This window comes from Mobula birostris, chromosome 5 (assembly GCF_030028105.1).
Source record: "Mobula birostris isolate sMobBir1 chromosome 5, sMobBir1.hap1, whole genome shotgun sequence".
NCBI classification, from domain to species: Eukaryota; Metazoa; Chordata; class Chondrichthyes; order Myliobatiformes; family Myliobatidae; genus Mobula; species Mobula birostris.
The window spans coordinates 48354263-48374085 of record NC_092374.1 but is presented as its reverse complement, the minus strand read 5'-3'; the positions used below and the strand labels follow the sequence as shown (position 1 = coordinate 48374085).

The window sequence follows — 19823 nt, the reverse complement described above, 5'->3', positions numbered from 1 at the left end:
TTTAAAGGATTTCGAAGGACAACCAGAAGATCGACGGCGTCAGCTCACCTGAGGACTCAAATATCTCCCTCTCTCTCTTTCCATCACTACTCAACTCAATACCACAAACTGAACTTTACTCATCATCGTAAGACTGTATCTTTTTACCCCTGGACTTAAAGAAGCTTTGTTTTTCATACATATATTTCCACACTTACTGATATACTTACTTATATATGTAATCATTGCTAACCTGTTGATTTATCTACATTTATATTACTGTATTGTGTAGTTATGAATAAATATTACTAGTTAATAGCAATACTGGACTCCAAAGCATTTTCCATCTCTGCTGGTTCTTTATTCCCACCACGGGATACGTAACAAAATTGGGGGCTTGTCCAGGATATGAACAAAATTGGTTGGGAGGCTTGTTTGAATTGATTGGGGGAAATTCTCTTCTGATTTGGTTGTGTGAAAATACAGCAGAAATGGATGTTAGTATTGAGGATGAGCTTCAGCTTCTGTTGGAAAAATTAAAGGAAGCGCAAAGACAGCATGAATTGAAATTAACACAGGTCAAGAGAGAGGCTAGAAAGGCAGCAAAGCAGAGAGCAGAGGCAGCAAAATGGAGACAAGAGGCAGCAAGACAGAGAAAAGAGGCAGAAAGACAGAGACAGCTCCACAGGGAGAAATGGCAATGTGAAGATCACGTGGCAGACAAGCAGAGGCAGTTCGGGCGAAGGGCAGACCCAGATGCGGAGGATGCCGCTACCTTGCAGGGGTCTGATATGAAAGCAGATTAAGAAGTTTTAACCCACGAGGGTGAGTTTACTCCAGAAAAGAGTTTGCCAGAGAATAGCTGGGAGGTTCGGGGTGACCTTGAATTTGAAACTGGGATAAGTGATGACAGCCCAGAAGAGGCAGCTGTTCTGATTGAATGTGTTCAGGTTGTGGAAGTACCTGTGAATTCACAGGATTCTGAACCTTATGTTGAAGCTCAGGTACAGTCTGAGGTGTATGATTTGGTTGAAAAGGAAAGCGGTTTGGTTCAGTGAATAAGGGGTTAACCTTGGTACCAGTGGAATGTGAGGATTCTCAGTTACTTGTATTAGACCGTGTTTTAAAAGTTGGTGATGAGGTGGAAATCGGTGAGGTCAGTGTTGCTGAAAATAATGGGAAAAGTGCTGTTCCTGGACTTTTGGATAAAGTGCTGGAAAAGGTTGGATTGGTTGCGCGACCTTTGACCCTGCCTGCAGGACAAAGGCCTGCTGAGGAAGGATGTGCGACTCTGTTGAATTTTGTTTGAACATTTGGGCACCTGCAAGGTTATGTTGTTGAAAAGAACAAGAATTGTTATGGTTTTGGGGTGAAAGTTGCTATGGAAGCAAGTCGAAGTGGAAGTTGTAATCAGTTAAATGGATTGTTTGGTCTCTTCCATAATGTATACATGGTTCTCATAAGCCCGATGATGGTGCTGAGTTTAGTAAACAATGGAGGCATGTTGACACCTCTCCAAGATAAGAGTGTTTCAGAAGTTCAACTGATGAGCAAAGCTGCTTTTGAGGCCTATGATAGCAAAACCAGAGGTTTAAATTATAATGATGTGTCACAGTCTTTTCTACCTTCCAGATTTCAGCAGGACTTTGAGGGTAGTACAGCTGATGAGAATAAGCTGTATGAGAAAGGTTTGTCTTTATTGAGGAAGGAATTTATAGAGGAACAGAAGTGAGATTTTGGAATGGTGGCTTTAAAGGAGATAGTCCTCATAGGAGAGGAGGTTCAGAGAGAGTCAGTGGGACATTACCATAAAGATGGGGTGTCGAAGAGGAGGTGGTGACCAGCCACAGTGCCTGCAAGTCACGTGGTGGTTCTGAAAGTTTACAGGGCTGAAATTTTAAACATGGCTTACAGTATGCCTTTCGGTGGACCTCATGCAGTGAGAAAGACAGTGAACAGGATTATGAAGGAATTTTACTGGCCTAGTTTAAGAAAGGATGTTGTGAATTGTAACAGGACTTGCAATATCTGTCAAGTTGAGGGGAAATCTAATCAGGTTAATCAGGTAACACTACTTAAACCAATATCTGCTTTTAGTGAACTTTTTCCTAGGGTCATAGGGGATTGTGTAGGCCCATTGCAAAAGACTGCAGCTGGTTATCAGTCTGTGTTAACAATTGTGTGTGCTGTGTCTAGGTCCCCTGAAGCAGTGTCTTTTGAAAACACCGAGGCCAAGACTGTGGTAACAGCATTCAGTAAATTTTACACACTGGTAGGTCTGCCCAAGGAAATTCAATTTGACCAGGGTAGTAACTTTACTTCGAGAACATTCCTGGGGATAGTTAGAGAAGTGGAAGCTAAGCACATGGTTTTAGCTACATATCACACAGAGTCCAAGGGAGCCTTGGAACGGCTCAACTTAACTCTTAGGACCATGAGCATATGGTGTGAGAAATGGGAAAAATTGGGATGGGGGTTGCCCTCCTCTTATTTATTGTTGGAGATTCGATTCAGAAGGCATTGGAGGATAGTTTGTTGAAACCTGTATTCAGTTACAGGCCAAAAGGACTTCGACCCTACTCAGAGAACTACGGTCTGATTTAGAAAAATGTGTCAGTGTGTTCAAGTATGTTTTAAAATTCTGGGAAAGATTTAGTAAGCTTTGTGTCCTTGCAAAGGGAAGTTTACAAGATGGTCGAATCAAAATAAGACACTTGTTTGCTAGAATTGCAAAATGTTATGGAACAAAATGGAGTCATGGAATCTGATAATGGAGTGGAAAAACATGTTTGCCCACTGAATCTAGTCTCACCAAAATGTCAGAATTCCATTGTTTTGGAAAATATTACTGATAAGGTCCATCAGTTGGACCCAAAACCGCAAAAACAAGTGGGAGGACTGATTGGCCTTTTGAAATGGTGCAGAGCATCACGCCATTATAATTCAGCCCAGCCCATGAAACAGCATCTTCACAGAGTGAACCTTGAGAAAAGTAAAAGGGTTGAACAAGGAATTAGAAACAAGAAAGAACAAGGAAAGAGAATGGATGACTTATTGATAGAGTGGGGAAGAGTGAAAGATTTGTATGGAGTGATCTTTGCCAGGAGGCATTTGAACGTCTGAAAACCATCCTGTGCTCAAAGCACGTGATTTTTCAAAGCCATTTTCTCTCGCAACAGACGTTAGTGACGAACTGCTGGGGCAGTACTGTTACAGGAAGGAGTGACTGACTTCCTTGAACATCCAGTAGCTTATTTCTCAAAGAACTTTAATGTACACCAGAAAATTTATTCAACTGTTGAAAAGGAATTACTAGCACTTATTCTGGCTTTACAACATTTTGAGGTCTATGTGCAGAGGCCTCGAAATCTTTCTGTTGCCCAGAGACCACTTGTGGTTTACATGGGTTATAATCTGTTGGTGTTTTTTAACTAAGACGAAGGATAAGAATAGAATGTTGTCAAATTGGAGTCTGATATTGCAAGAATGTGACTTAAATATCAAACATGTGAAAGGTACTGACAATATTATAGCTGATTAGTTATCCAGATATTAAGTTGGAAATTGTACACATTTTTGCTCTGTCATCTGATGATTTTACTTGTATTGTTTCAAACCCTGTACTTTACATTTAGACTAAAAAAAATTCTCACCTTCGTCAGAATTTTTTTTCTAAAGAAGGGAAGTGTGATGGGGTCCTGAATTACCCCTACGAACTGTGCTTTTGAAAAGAGAGAGAGAGAGTTATTTAACACCAACATGTTGTTTTGGAAAGAGAGAGAGAGAGAGATGAAGACTAACTGTTGGACTGTCAGTTTAAGGCACTGGAAGTAACTTCTGGATTTCTGCTGAGTTGGAGACAGCACCAAGCAGCTCATAAGTTGCTCTGGTGACTGAAGGCAGCGTTGTTTAATGGACACTCGATGTTATGATTTTCGGCAGGTTGTTGATACTTCTCAAGGACAGTTCGCCTGCTTGCATTTTTTACACAGAGAGAGGAAGGAGGAGTTACTTGAATGACAGTTTTTGCTCAGCACGGGAAGATAAAATAGGAGGTCAGATGATAGACCTCAGACACATGTTTGGACACTGAATGAGCATTGTTGTGCCCGCAGAAAAAGTGGGTTTTGGAGGATCGATCAGGCGGATTGATCCGTTGCTCTTGCAGTGGAAAGGAAAAGGGGTTGACTGGTGGAGAGTTGTCCATGTGTCCACCCTTGCCTGGGGGGATAGCTCCACCACAGAAAACCGGTCCCCTTTGTTAAAGTCACAGTCGGTAACTTTTAAAGGATTTCAAAGGACAACGAGAAGATCAACGGCGTCAGCTCACCTGAGGACTCAAATCTCTCCCTCTCTCTCTCTCCATCACTACTCAACTCAATACCACGAACTGAACTGAACTGAGCTTTACTCATCATCGTAAGACTGTATCTTTTTACCCCTAGACTTAAGGAAGCTTGGTTTTTCATACATATATTTCCACACTTACTGATATACTTACTTATATATGTAATCATTGCTAACCTGTTTGATTTATCTACATTTATATTCCTGTATTGCGTAGTTACTAATAAATATTATTAGTTAATAGCAATACTGGACTCTAAAGTGTTTTCCATCTCTGCTGGTTCTTTATTCCCATCACGGGGTACGTGACAACAGTATCGGCAACCTGGGCTCCATTCCTGCCACTGCCTTTACATTCTCCCTATGACTGTTTGCGTTTCCTCCTGGTGGTCTGGTGTCCTCCCACAGACTACTGATTGGTGAGTTGTATCATGATAAATTGTCCCATGAGTAGGCTAAGATTAAATCGTAGGATTGATGGGCTGCATGGCTTGAAGGGCTATTTCACGCTGTATCTCATTATTCTAATTATTAAATGAACATATTGTGAATAAAGATAAACACAAAATAATCTGCAGATGCTGGGGTCAAAGCAACACTCACAACACGCTGGAGGAACTTAGCAGGTCGGGCAGCATCCGTGGAAACGTCGACTGATCGTTTCCACGGACGCTGCCCGACCTGCTGAGTTCCTCCAGCGTGTTGTGAGTGTTGTGAATAAAGATTATTAATGGAAAATAATACCATACCTGACGTGAGATTCATTTCCACAATAGCACTTTCGACCTGTTCCCAGCAGATGGCACCAGAAGTTGCAAATGTCCGATAGTATGCGTGACTGAAAAGTATTACCACCTTCCCTTCTGAATATCTTGCAATGCAAGACGCTTTTTCAGACGCTAGAACATGCAATGCATGCAAATGCAGAGCTACACAACTGCCAGAATTCTCAACTGTACCCGAAAAAGAGTTAGTTTGAGGGAAAAACAAATGCTTGCATTAAAATATAATGTTTGGGGGGCTTGTCCGTACGTCATGGTTACGGAGGCACTTGATTGGACGTTGATATATAAAGCGGTGTCGCTACGCTTACGGTTTAGTTCATTACCCCAAGTGATTTTTTAATCTGAAAAGTGAGCGCAGTGAGCTGGCGAGAATGCAGCGCTGTGTGAAATCCTGGGGATTCCTGGCAGCTGGTCGTAGTCTAAACCACACCTGCCAGAAACTTGGAGGAAGGAGGCTCGCACCAGGCAGACTGCTGGTTTTAAGCACAGACTGTGGAGGAAAACAAGATGCCTCAGCCGGGAGCGTACGAGCTCTGGCCACCACCTATGCAAGCCGGGCAAGGCTGATGGACAACATCCTCCCAAGGCACGATGACTTCTCAGAGAGACACATCGGACCCGGAGACAAAGAAAAGAGAGAAATGCTGGACACGTTAGGAGTGGCGGTAAAAAAAAAGATCTCTTCTCTCTCTATTCTTTACTGCTCACTGTTTTACTTCAAGTTTAAAGTGGTCGGAGGGTATCCCCGAGCAAGTCCCCAAAGTGCATGTAATGTTGCAACTTCCAGATCGAGTGGTTGGGAGCATTTTTTTCGGATTTCCACTTGATTAAGAAACGCTTATTTTAAAATCTCGGCAGCAACTGAAGATGTGGGGGGGGGTAATTTGTAACTTTACAAATTAAAGTTTTGGGTGGAAAGTGTTTACAGTTTTGCATTTTATTCCTGGAATTGCTTTTAATGTATTTCATGTTTTTTTTTTGTTTTGCACTGCTAGAGTATTGACGAACTGATTGACAATACTATTCCCAAGAGCATCCGCCTCGCTAGACCCTTGAGAATGGACGACCCCGTATGTGAGTAAACTGCATTATTGCAATTAGTAAATGTTGATTGGAACGCAAAGCTAGAGGTTTGGAAAGACGCCGAGCAGTGTTCCTTTTATTTGCTACATTGCAACATAAATTTCAGATGCGACCCGGACCCTTAGCCTTATTAGGTATAGGTGAAGTCTGGTGCTTTTTTCTCTACAAATCACGAGGGAAGGGGAGGGCATTGCGATGATAAAGCAGCTTAACACCGTGTAAAGTTCATTTGCTCTGGCGCCTCAGCCCCCGATTTGGTCTAGATTTCATCAGCCCAAGAGCAAGCATGCAAGTCCTGTAACTGGGATAGTTTGCCCTCACCCCCGCTATCGCTCGGGTTGCGTCTGATTGTCGTTTCGCCACTCTCATGACCACCACCAATACTTTTTTTTTGCTTGTATTTTCTTGAAGTCAAGAGGTTTTGGGCTTGTGTGGAGCCTGATTCCCTAAACCAAACTGCCAGATGTGACTCAAATCTTACTATTTTGTGATCACATTATTGAAAAGTAAATGCACCTACACTTAAAGTTCTGAAAGCCTTTACTGTCGAGTCATGGATTGGTACAAGTATACAGCACGGAAGCAGGCCTTTTGGCCCATCTTGTTCATGTTGACTAAGTTGCCTACCTGACCTAGTCCAATTTGCTTTCATTTGACCCAAATCCTTCCTATTGAGGTACCTGCTCATGTCTTCTAAATGTTGCTATTGTAGTGTACCTGCTTCTACTACTTCCTCATTTCACATACCTCTCACTGTGTGTGTGTGTGTTGAATGGCCCCTTAAAATTTGTTTTGTCTCATCTTAAATCTGGGTCTTCCAGTCTGAGATTCCCACTACCCTGGAAAAAATGACTGACTATCCACTTGATATGTGTCCCTTGTAATTTTATATACCTCTGTATGGTCACCTATGCTCTAGGGAGGGGAAAAAAGCCCCAGTTTGTATAACTCAAGCTTACTACACAAAGTAACATTCTCGTGAATCTTTTCTGCACCCTTTCAAACTTAATGACATTCTTTCTATAGCTGGGTGACCAGAACAGCAGATCATACTCCAGCTGTGGTCCCAATAACGTCTTTGAGAAAATGAAATCCCAACTCGTACTCATTGCCCTAACCAGTGAAAGCAAGTGTACCAAACACTTTCTTCATTAGAAAAGTGGGGGGGGGGGGGAGCCCAGAGGATGGGCAAGGGGTATAGTGAGAGGGACAGAGGGGAAAAAAAAGGAGCGAGAGAGAAAGAATGTGTGTATATAAATAAATAATGGATGGTGCACAAGGGGGAGGTGGGGCATTAGCGGAAGTTTGAGGAGTCAATGTTCATGTCATCAGGTTGGAGGCTACCCAGACGGAATATAAGGTGTTGTTCCTCCAACCTGAGTGTGGCTTCATCTTTACAGTAGAGGAGTCTGTGGATAGACATGTCAGAATGGGATTGGGATGTGGCATTAAAATGTGTGGCCACTGGGAGATCCTGCTTTCTCTGGTGGACAGAGCGTAGATGTTCATCGAAACGATCTCCCAGTCTGCATCGGGTCTTGCCAATATATAGAAGGCCACATCGGGAGCACCGGACGCAGTATATCACCCCAGCCAACTCACAGGTGAAGTGTCGCCTCACCTGGAAGGACTGTCAGGGCCCTGAATAGTGGTGAGGGAGGAAGTGTAAGGGCATATGTAGCACTTGTTCCGCTTACAAGAATAAGTGCCAGGAGGGAGATCAGTGGGGAGTAATGCATTGAAGTGCAGGTTTATCATATCATTCAATTCAGTAAAGATGATATGGAAGAGATCTTCTGTACCACCCTCCCTTGCCCTGTGGAAATTGATCAAAGCCGTAAAGTCGTGGTGTAAAAACGAGCCCCTTGGACCGCTGGGTCCATGGCAACTATCACACATACATTTACACTAATCCTTCATTTATCCCATTTACTCTCCCTACGTTCCTGTTAACTCCCCTCAAGATTCTGCACTTGCCTGCACTGACAATTGATCTTCTAGACTTCATGTCTTTGGGAAGTGGAAGGAAGCAGGAGCAGCGGGGAGAATGTGTAAACTGAACACACAGTACCCAAGGTCAGGATTAAACCAGATTGCTGGAGCCGCGAGCTGGCAACTACTGTTTATTTGTGCTGCCTATTAATAATCTTGCTTTTTCCCAACCAGGTAGGATTTCTTTTCATCATGGTACTTGTAGTCAAAATGCCACTTTAGACACTTAAGCACATTTCTTAGGGGTTGAGCCAGAAAGCTATCTTGGCTTTTAAAAAAAACTCACACGCAGGCAACTAGTAGAAAGATTCTGCCTAGTCAACTTGCATTTCTCTTGAGGACAACTCAATTTGACTGTAATAATCCCCACAATCTTGTAAACTCAGATTTCACAACAGTATTTGTTACCATTCCACCTTAAAGTTGTTAATTAAGATCAAAGGTCTGGGGAATTTAATAGGGTTGGAGACATGCTGTGGTTTGTACAAGTGTTTCATATTGGGACATTTCTCAGTTACATCACTTTCAGTTGACTATAAAGTCAGAATAGGAATGAGGCTATTGGTATCAAAGTTGTTAAAAATTTACAGCTCAGAAGGAGGCAGTAGTGCCTGGACTGTAATGCCAGCTATTAAAATAACTCTTATCTTTTCTAATTCCACTTTCCTATTCATGGTCAATTGCACTGTACGTTGCAGATAAGAACATTTCTGTCTCTGCTACCCTATTGGGAAACTCTGCTCCAATTTCTCTTTTATCAATTATTTCAAATCTTTGCCCCAGTCAGCCTCTTCTTTCAGCTCCCTCATAAATTCCTGGACACCTTAATTAAACCTCTCTCAAATTCCACTGTTTGGAAGTGACAACTGCGAATCCAAACTTTCTCTGAACCACTTCTGGTGCCCTGAAAGCGTTTCAATGGTGTGGTACTTAGAATTGTGCACCATATTCTAGCTGTGGCCAAGCTAGTAGTTTACTCATTTCCTACGTGATCATCCTGTTCTATACATTTAGCAGTCTGGTAGAACTTCTTAAAGACATTCTTTTATCAACATGACAGCTACTCTCACACATAATCCAGGGTGTCTCTGCTCCATTTCACTTATCAGTGTCTTTCCTTTTTACAGTATTTATTTGAGCTTGTCAAATGCAATACTTTACACTTTCTGGGATTAAAGTTCATTTGTCATCTGGCCAGCTGCTTGCTCATTGATACTTTCCAATAGTCTTCAGCTTTCTCTGTAACCATCCCAAAATTAATTTCTGTATCAATCTCTAGACTTTATGGTGTTCCCTGCATTTTAGCACAAGGAACATCAAGTAAATCAACAACTTTTTTTGAGTGAGCCTTGTATAACCTTTCTGTGAACCCACCCAGTTGATACAATGCTTTAACCCCTTTGATGCCTCTCACTGAGTTAATTGTAGATTCATTATGCGATTTTCCCTCTGATTCCATGGGCTTTTACTTTTCAGACGTATCAGTCTTCTGGGACCTTGTTAATTGCCTTGGTAGATCAACGTTGACCAGCACTGCTAATGCGCGAGTAAATCTGTAGGTACTGGGTGCATGTGAAGTCTCCAGGATATACTGTGAGCTTAAGGATAATGGGGGTGTGTTGTCACTGTCTAATGTTGCTAAGTTATTGGAATAGATTCAAGCTGAGCAAGCCACACATTTCATCACTTGTTCCTGTTTCTCATACTTCAGATTCCAGAGGAAGAAACCAATGTTGTAAACAAAAAAAAACTACTTATAATGATGATTAGTGAGGCACAGAGGGGTCTATTTACTAACCAGTACCTTTATTGTTTAAACTAACAAGTACATGAATTCATACACTAAGTACCTGTGTGCACACCCGCTAAGTATCCCTGACTCTCCTGAGTAGTCAAAAGAATAGCAAAGCTATTACCCAGGCAAAGGAGTTTACGCTGGCCAGGTGTTCCTCGTTGTCCCAATTCACTCACCATGTGTTTCACGCAGGGTTGCTTACGCTTGTATCTGCAATGTACCAGCACACACAAAGCATCCACTTTTGTATCCATTCCTTATCAATTGAAATATCGCATTTCAGTGTCATTGGCCACAGGCCATGTGTCTGTCCTTTAACACCTTGTTATTGGCTCTGCTCCAAGCCAGCATCAATATATTGCCCTCTTCCCATCAAGTGACAGTGGATAATTTATGGCTCTTTGTTCTTAATCAGCAATGAGCTGGAATCACTTCAGGCAGGCATCAACCCCAACATTCACAAACCTGCATGTTATAAGCAACCAAGGAACATCTCTTATGTAACTTCTTATTTGGAAATGATCTCCAGTCCAGCAGGTTTCCTGAAGTATCGTTTCTTCCTTAAAACTTTGATCAAGCCTAGCATGTCAAGCTTACAAAATGGAGAATAGAGTGTCTTCACAAAATGGCAGCCTCCATCCCCAAGCATGCGGCAAGAACAAAGACAATGAGTCTGTCTGCTTCCACTGTCCTTGATTCATTTGAATTCACTGATTTGTAAATTGTCATTCTTTCTGCCCAACATTAATCTGCCCATCAAATCTAAACTAGCAATCACATCAATCTTACTCACCAGTAATCTATACTCTTTTTCATATCCATCAACTTGACCTTAAATTTCACATCACTCACCTTTACCATGTGTACCTTGTTAACTGGGAAACAACCCTGTTTAAACAAGTAGGTTAACCTAATTCACCAGGAGTACCCTGGTACCACCCTACCAGTGATGCCCTGTTAACCTATTATTGTAATCTACCAGTGCCAATTGTTGTCAGCCTTGCTCTGAAATTTAACTTGCTAGTCAAGAAGTTCAATATGCTTTTTTGGATGTTAAGTAAACAGTTATATTTGTAAAGATTTGAGTTTTGTTTTCAGAAATTATTCCAGTTTCTCTGTCATAGCTCTTCATTTTCTCTGTCTGAGTTTGTATTTCCTGTTTGCCCTGAGCAATCAATAATCAACCTGATTTTGTGAAGGAGATGCTCAGTTGCATTTCACACTCATTCGGGTACCAAATGAAGGGTAGCTGTACTGGTAGAGCCACTCCCTTGGAGTTCGAGAGACCCAGGTTCAGTCCTGACTCTGCTGCTGGCTGTGTGGCGTTTGCATGTTCTGGTGATTTGCTTGAGTTTCTCTCGGGTATTTTGCTTTCTTCCTAAAGTGCAAGGAGGGTCCCAGGAGAGTTGATGGGAATGTGGGATAATAAAACTGGTTTAATGGAAAACGGGTATTTCATGTTTGGTGCAGTGTCAGTGTGCCAGGCAACTTGTTTCATACTCTGTGACTCTTTGAAATGCCAAATTTCTCTTGCCAAGGGATTGTTGTCTTGTTCATATAGCAATTCATTGCATTAAAAATGGTAAGTTGTACCTGGACATGTCTAGCAACAGCTAGCATTAACAGCCACCTTCACCATTATCAAAACTGAAACAAATTGGTAAAATTTGCACTTGTAGAACAGCAAGAGGGCCAGGGCATCTGAGGATATTATGCAGGCAAGTTTACTGTCTGAGTGTAGAAGCTGAGTAGGTTCTGTTCTCAGTGAAAGATCTTGATACCTTTGGTATGACTGAGTCTTGTGTGACTTTCATACAATATTATTTCAAATCATTGCCCCTTGTGATCTCCTTTCAGTTCTCTGAGAAACTTCTAAATGCCTTCATTTAATCTCTCCGCCTCCTCTGTTCTAAAGAGATAACTGCTGCCCATCCAAGTTCCTTTATAACTGGGAAAGTCTGATAAATCTCCTCTGTAGTACTTCTGGTGCCTTCCTGTCCTTTCAATTATATAGTATGTAGAATGGTCTACCGTACTCAAGCTGGTCTTTACACAATTCTTAAATATTGTTCTTGTGCTCTGCTGTAGCTAATCTGGTAGAACTCCTGGAATAGTTTATCGACCTATCCTGTATCCTTGGACAAATCCCTCTGTTCCACTTCACTGATCAATATCTTGCCATTTTATTTATTTGAGTTCTTCAAGTGCAGTTGTTTATACCTTTTCTAAATTGAGTTCATCTGTCTTATCAGTTGACTTCCCTTGGTATTTTACAGTGTCCAGCGTTCTCCCTATCAACCACAAAAAGTATTTCTGTATTTATCTGCAAACTTTATAATGCCCCCAACATTTTAGCATGAGGAGTTGTATGTCAATTGTACAGTAGGCACTATTTTACACAGATAATCAGTAAATTAATTGATTAGTCATTAAAATTAAATATTGACCTCCCCCCGCCCCACTTTATAGGCACACATGAAGACACGCTTTATCCTGCATTATGTGCAGAGAGTTAAGTAAAAATTACATTAAAATCTTGTGTTGCTAATGTAATTTAAACTTTAGTAATGGAATGTATATGCATTAAGAGATGTTTTGAAGTACAGTCCTGATGTTCTTTCAATAATTGGAGCAAATGTTGCTGCAGAGAAGTAGTGTTCAAATCCCTGGTGTTGATTTTTTTTTTAAGAAAAAGAATAAAACAGTGAATCAATAAAGGCTTGTTCTAGAATGGATAAGTTTAAGATCACATGAGGTTCCTTGCCCAAGTATTTTCCACTTTTGATCTCTTTCTGCATTCTTGTACCTCAGTGTATTTCTGTCTTTATTACAGCAACTGCTGTGCAGAAAGGAAATGAGAAGAGAATGCTTCTCTCCTTTCATTTGCTTTGATGTGAAGCACCATGTAATAAAGTAGTTAAATTGAACTCCAGACTGCTGCAGTTTTCTCTATATTGTTTTCGTTGTAGCGGTAGTTTAAATTGAAAATATCTGCTTGTCACGTGGTAACTACAGAATTCTCTTTAAACTTGAATAACATCTTGTGCTTCAGGCTCAATTCTGTTGCCTGATTGAAATTATACAGCATGGAAACATGCCGCTCAGCTCAACTGGTCCATGCCAACCAAGATACCCCATCCAAGTTAGTCCCCTTTGCAGCTTTTGACTGTAGCCTTCTATACTTTTCCAATCCATGCACCTCTCCAGCTGTTTTTAGAAGTAACTTCTGGGTGACATGAGTTCAGGTTATTAATACTGAAGTCAAAGAAATGAAAGGTTTCTTTTCTCTCAGACACTAATAGTGTAGGCTTTCACAAATAAAACAACGAGGTATTTTATGTTTAATGAAACACGTAACACATGTCATTGAACTCCAAAATTTAAAAACCAAAGCATGCTAAAAATCCTTGTGTAACAATGTCATTGTGTCCGACCAGCCTCTTAAGGCAAAGCCCCAGCTCAATATCAGTGGTTGTGAATAATGTACCATAAACATGTGCAGCTTTGTTTCCAGAAACTCCACGACAATCAAGCTTGGCTTCCATGTCCTATTACTTTTCTCAGAAGAATTCCTGCTTTTACCTCCTTCAAAGCTCTCAAGTGCTTTGAAGTCACCATTTGATTTCAAGTTATGACACATGATGTAACTTAAGTTAGTTTCCTTGATCCAGCCTCCAGGCTTTGATGCCATAATGATCTTGAAAGAATACAGAGAAAATGGACACTTTGTGGGCTATTGCGAATTGTATTTACTGACCACCCACTGCTTTACCCAAACATTCACACGTTTTTACTTGATCGTGACTCAGTAAGTGAATAACTTTAAGGGGAAACGATGTAAACCTGGGAATGCTTTGATTGAGAAACTGTAAGAAGGCAGATTCTAATCAGGACCCATGCTTGTGGTGTCATCTACATTTGTGCACATGCAAGTTTCACAAAGGCATATATGGTCAACTGCCCTTTTGCACAGTAAATTTCCACAGTACTTTGTCCGCTTCCATTATTGACTTCAGTATTACTCACCTGAATGCATGTTACTCGCAAGTTCAAAGTAAATTTATTATCAAAGTACATATATGTAAGCATATACAGCCCTAAGATTGATTTTTCTTGTGGGCATAGTCAATAAATCCATAGTAGAATAATAACCATAATAGAATCAATGAAAGATTACACCAAACGGGCATCCAGCCAGTGTGCAAAAGACAACAAGCTGTGAAATACAAATAGGAAAAAGTAATAACAAATAAATATTGAGAATATGAGATGAAGAGTCCTTGAAATAGAGTCCATAGGTTGTGGGAACATTTCAGTCATGGGGTAAGTAAAGTTGAGTGAAGTTATCCCATTCGGTTCAAGAGCCTGATGGTTGAGGGGTGATGACTGTTCCTGAACTTGGTGGTGTGAGTCGTGAGGCTCCTGTACCTTCTTCCTGATAGCAGTAGCAAGAAGAGAGCTTGGCCTGGGTGGTGGGAGCTCCTGATGATGATTGCTGCTTTCCCGTGACAGTGATCTGTGTAGATGTGCTCAATTGTGGGAAGTGGTCTACCTGTGATAGACTGGGCCATGTCCACTAATTTTTGTAGGATTTTTCTGTTAAAGGGCATTGGTGTTTCCATGCCAAGCTCTGATGCAGCTGGTCAATGTACTCTCCACCACACATCTATAGAAGTTTGTCAAAATTTTAGATGACATGCTGAATCTTAACAAACTCCTAAGGAAGTAGAGGTGTAATTGCACTTACTGGCCCAGGGCAAGTCCTCTGAAATGATAACACTGAGGAATTTGAAGTTGCTGACCCTTTCCACCTCTGATCCTCTGAGGACTGGAGGACTGGCTCATGGATGTCTTTTCCGCCTCCTGCAGTCAATAATCAGCTCCTTGGTCTTGTTAATATTGAGTAAGAGTTGTTGGTATGGCACCACTCAGCCAGATTTTCAGCCTCCCTCCTATATGTTGATTCATCACCACCTTTGATTCAGCCTATGACAGTGGTGTCATCAGCAAACTTAAATATGGCATTGGAGCTGTGCTCAGCCACACAATCATAAGTGTGAAAGCAGGTAGAACGGGGATCTAAGCACACAGCCTTGTGGTGCACCTGTGCTGATGGAGATTCTGGAAGAAATATTGGTGTCAATCCGAACTGACTGGAATCTGCAAGGGAGGAAATCGGGGATCCAATTAACATGACAACAAGTAGTGACATAATGTAGACTGGCTTGATTTTTCTCTTTTGATTCTGTTCTATAGTAAAATCAATGACTATGTTTCTTTTAATGGGCCCTTGCAAGTTTTGTTTTTAAAAGTTAAGCCATCATTCTGCATTTAAAAAATCCATCATTTAACCAGCAGCTCCGAAACTCTAGGTTTGTCACTTTTAAACATGCAAAAAAGAGGTGACAGTTTGGTTAAAACCTGTTACTTTTGAAGTGTAAAAAAAAGTTCAAACAACTCAAACTTTTTATAATTATAAATCATTATATCTGTTAATTACATATTAGTCTACTTTGTCTTTCCTGTGGCCCAAGATTGTAATCTTAACGCTTCAACTAATCTTGGATCATCTCTCTGTTCAAGGATGCCTTGCTTCTGCTACACTTCTGAGCTGTTGGTGGTGCCTGTGTCTGAATTCTGTTAATTGGGGATTTATGCTCACAAGCTACTACACTGAATTAGAATTGACAGAACTAGAATCTTGGTCCAATGGCAGAGGAATCGAGGATGAATGGAGGACCGACTCTGCTGCTGAGACTTGGCAAATGCACATACGTGTACATTCTGATCATTTACCTATTGTAACCTCTGTAGTGTTTAAAATCAAGGGGCCACTGTCCTCTGTTTCTAAGATCAGCAAGTTCTGTCAAGGAGAGGACTTGTTTCACTAACATCCTGTACAAATGTGCCATAATTCATTTTGATGGTTAGTACCCCAATTTGTACCATATGAATTGCAGCACTTTTTAATGCAGTTTTTAAGGATCTGCAATAAAAATCTAATCTTTTTATTCCTTCTGATGCTACGTGTCTGTAATGGTGCCACAGGTAAGTTTTTCTTTGCACCTATCCATACGTGTACATGTGCATTTGACAATAAATTCAACTTTGACTTTGTCCTTCACTCATAATGTTGAGGTTCACTACCTTTGTTCACTGATTTCTCTTCAAAATACACGGTTAGTGATTCACTGTGCCTTCCCAGCTATTATGGTTAATTCCATTTTTATGAATAAGGTTTTGATAAGTCTCTCGTGAGCCCTTTGGTCAACTCATCTGTGCCAAACAAGATGCCCAACAGTAAGCTAATTCCATTTGCCTACATTTGGCCCATATCCTTTGTGGGTGGAATTTGTATGTTTAAGCAGCACCCTGAGTCTGGCTCTGATTAGAGGCCAGTGACCCTCTTAATTATGGCTCAGATCAGTACAGCACATAAAGAAAACCTTTTACACAACACTGGTGAAATTCTTGAACAAGCCAGTTTACTCATGTACTGTTAACGTTAGACACTGGCGAGCACTTTGAATGAGAATTCAAAGATACTCTGATTATGCTGATACAGACATCTTCAAAAATTCAAAGTACATTTATTATCAAAGTATTTATGCAGTATACAACCCTAACATTCGTCTTCCTCACAGATGGTGACGAAACAAAGAAAAACCATGGAACTCATTCATAGAAAAACATCAACCCCACAACCTATGTGCAGAAAAAAAACACACAAACAGCAACAGAAAACTACGAGTGAAAAACACAGAATATAAAACACAAAATCGAAAGAGTCTAGGCATATTTCAGTTCAGCTCGGTGTTCGTTATCTACAGGCCACCCTGATTCTAAATTGCCCAAATACAGGTTTCCCCCGCCATCCAAAGGTAGAGCGTTCCTATGAAACAGTTCATAAGCTGAAATGTTGTAAAGCGAAGAAACAGTTACCATTTATTTATATGGGAAAATATTGTGAGCGTTCGCAGACCGAAAAATAACCTACTAAATCATGCCAAATAACATACAACCTAAGATAACAGTAACATATAGTAAAAGCAGGAATGATATGATAAATACACAGCCTATATAAAGTAGAAATACTTTCCACAATCATTACTGAACTGTTCTCCGTAGCGAAAATCTCACGCAAGCGCTCTCGGCAGAAAATCTCACGCAAGCGCTGTTGGCAAGAACACTCTCTCCAGTAACCTTTAAGCTATGAAGCTCCCAAATCATACCAAATAACACGTAAAAATACACAGCCAATATAAAGTAGAAATAATGTATGTACAGTGTAGTATCACTTACGGGAATCGGGAAGATAGCTTGCCGAGCACACTGAGGATGGTATGTTAGACTGAGTCATCGCAGGTTGGGTGGTGCAGTGGCCCCCACCCTCCAGGCGGCTGAGCGATACATTGCTGTGAAGCATGCAGGAATGCAGCGGTAGCCGGGAGGCACTCAGCACATCTTTAAGAAAAAAGCTGAAATAAACAAGCTAATTAAATAGGTGCCGCCGGACACGTAATTGTCGGCCCAGACCAGTGCCGATTTCCGATTGCATCGACTCTGATCTGGGTCGACAATTATGTGTCGGCGGCACCTAATTAATTAGCATGTTTATTTCGGCTTTAAGATGTGTTCTGTGCCTCCCGGCTACCGTTGCATTCTCTGCGAATCGGTATCTGTCTGTGGCCCAGGGGTTGGGGTGGTAGGATACTAGGGTGTCATCTCGTCATCTGTTTCCGTTAGAGCAGGCAGCTCATCTTCTCCTATGACTGCCCGCCTTGATGTTGAACGTCGAGGTTCGTCGTCTGCTGTGGCTGATGTGGAAGCTTGCTTGACTGCTGAGTGTCGCGCATTTTTCTATCACACAGTTCTTTGTAAGGACTCAAACCATCCTGCAAATATCTCCTAAACTGATGTACCCTTTCAAAATTAAAGTCGTACTTTATTATTACTCATTCGTTTTGGATTGTTATCCTTTTTTCTTCCAATTACATCAGCTCTTCATCTGTCAGTTCTTGGTCATGGGATGCCAAAACCTCTTCAATATAATATTTGTCAGCTTCCACAAGCCAAAGTCACGTCCTTACTTCGTTCACCACGATCGAAATGCTTAATTATGTCTAGTTTTACGCTAAGTGTAACACCCTTACGAGCTCTTTCAGGCTTTTTCGATACCTTAGAACTCACCTTGCAAATGGCTGCTCACAGGCACATGTTTAAGCAATGCCGGCGAGAATCCGGGGGAGAGCGGCTGCTTGGGGCGCAAGCTGCTTTTTTTTTTCGTAACAGTGAAAACACCTGAAGGTGAAAACAGGGTACTAATATAGGTCTTTCGTAACAGTGAAGTTTCGTAAAGCGAATGTTCGGAAAGCGGGGGACGTCCGTAGCAACGAAAATAAGGAGCAACTGGAAATGAGGAATGCATAATAATGTGTACTACAGACCCCAGTCCACAAGCCTTGTTGATTAAACCTTACTCTGGTACCATCCTCCGATAGTATTGAGGGGGAGCGAGACCATTCAAACGCAGGGACCTTCCATCGGGAGCAGAGAGGGGGACCTTTAGATTAGATTATGAGGACACTCAGTCCTGGTTTATTGTCATTTAGAAATGCTTATATTAAAAAAAGATACAATGTTCCTCCAGTATGATATCACAGAAACACAAGACAACACCAAGACTAAAACTGACAAAAACCACATAATTATAACATATAGTTACAACAGTATAAAGCAATACCGTAATTTGATAAAGAGCAGACCATGGGCACGGTTTAAAAAAAAGTCTCAAAGTCCCGATAGCCCCAACATCTCACGCAGACGGTAGAAGGGAGAAAATCTCCCTGTCGTGAGCTTCTAGCGCCGCAATCTTGCTGATGCAGCATCCTGGAAGCACCCGACCACAGTCCGACTCTGTGTCCGTCTGAAAACTTAGAGCCATCAGTCAGCCCTCCGACACCGAGCACCATCTCTGCCGAGCGCTTCGACTCCGGCACCAGCCGCCAAACAACAGGCAAAGCCGAGGATTTGGGGCCTTCCCCTCCGGAGATTCTGGATTGCACAGCAGCAGCGGCAGCGAAACGGGCATTTCAGAAGTTTTACCAGATGTTCCTCTGGGCTCTCATGTCTGCCTCTATCAAATCAGAATTGTGCACGGCCTCCTACTTGACAGATAACAGATATTCATTACCGGAGAGGCCGCGCGTGCTGCATCGCGCCGCCATCTTCTCCTCCCAGCACAGGCACCTTGGAGGCAGCCAAGTGCCAGATCGCTCAGTCGGCCAGAAAACGGACCACTAGAATGTAGATCACAGACTCCAACAGTCGCAGCACCACATTTGGCGGGGGTGGAAGGAAGGCATGAAAGAAGTAGTTCGGTGAACTATCTGGAGGATGTCACCCTTGGAAGCAATGTTTGCTGGCGCCTTTTCCCACCAGTTGATAGCATTTGTGTTACAATATTTACATGAGGATTTCACAATTTCATCAGTACTACTTTTCATTGTAGTACTTGATTCTTCTCTGCAAAGGGTGCTTCCAACTATCCACCAGGTTCAAGAACTGCTACTTCCTTTGCTTCTTGAACTGACCTGCAAACCCTAATCACTACCTCAGTATAGCAACACTATACACTAAAATGGATATTTTGTTCTAATTGTGCTCTTTCTTGTAATAATTGTGTATAATTTACATTTAATTTGTTTCTTTTCCCTTGTGAATCCTACTTGTATAATGCTCTGTTCATGTGAAAAATCTTTCATTGCACCTGTGCATGCAAGTAATTGTGCATATAACAATAAACTCAACCTTGAAAAATGGGACTTTGCTTCCTTTGCCAG

The 19823-nt window shown here is 41.5% G+C and overlaps 1 protein-coding gene across 2 annotated transcripts in view; it reads left to right on the top strand.

Moving 5' to 3' along the window:
• Positions 1-5440: 5440 nt before the first annotated feature.
• gldc (glycine dehydrogenase (decarboxylating)) overlaps positions 5441-19823 on the top strand; it is a 210133-nt gene continuing 195750 nt past the window's right edge. The window contains exons 1-2 of one of the 2 annotated variants that reach the window (XM_072257995.1): positions 5441-5776; positions 6107-6185. In XM_072257995.1, the coding sequence (XP_072114096.1) occupies positions 5483-5776; positions 6107-6185 (373 nt within the window). In that variant the 5' untranslated portion in view covers positions 5441-5482. Of the gene's footprint in view, positions 5777-6105; positions 6186-19823 lie in introns of those variants that run through there. The other variant, XM_072257996.1, reaches the window with a different exon arrangement.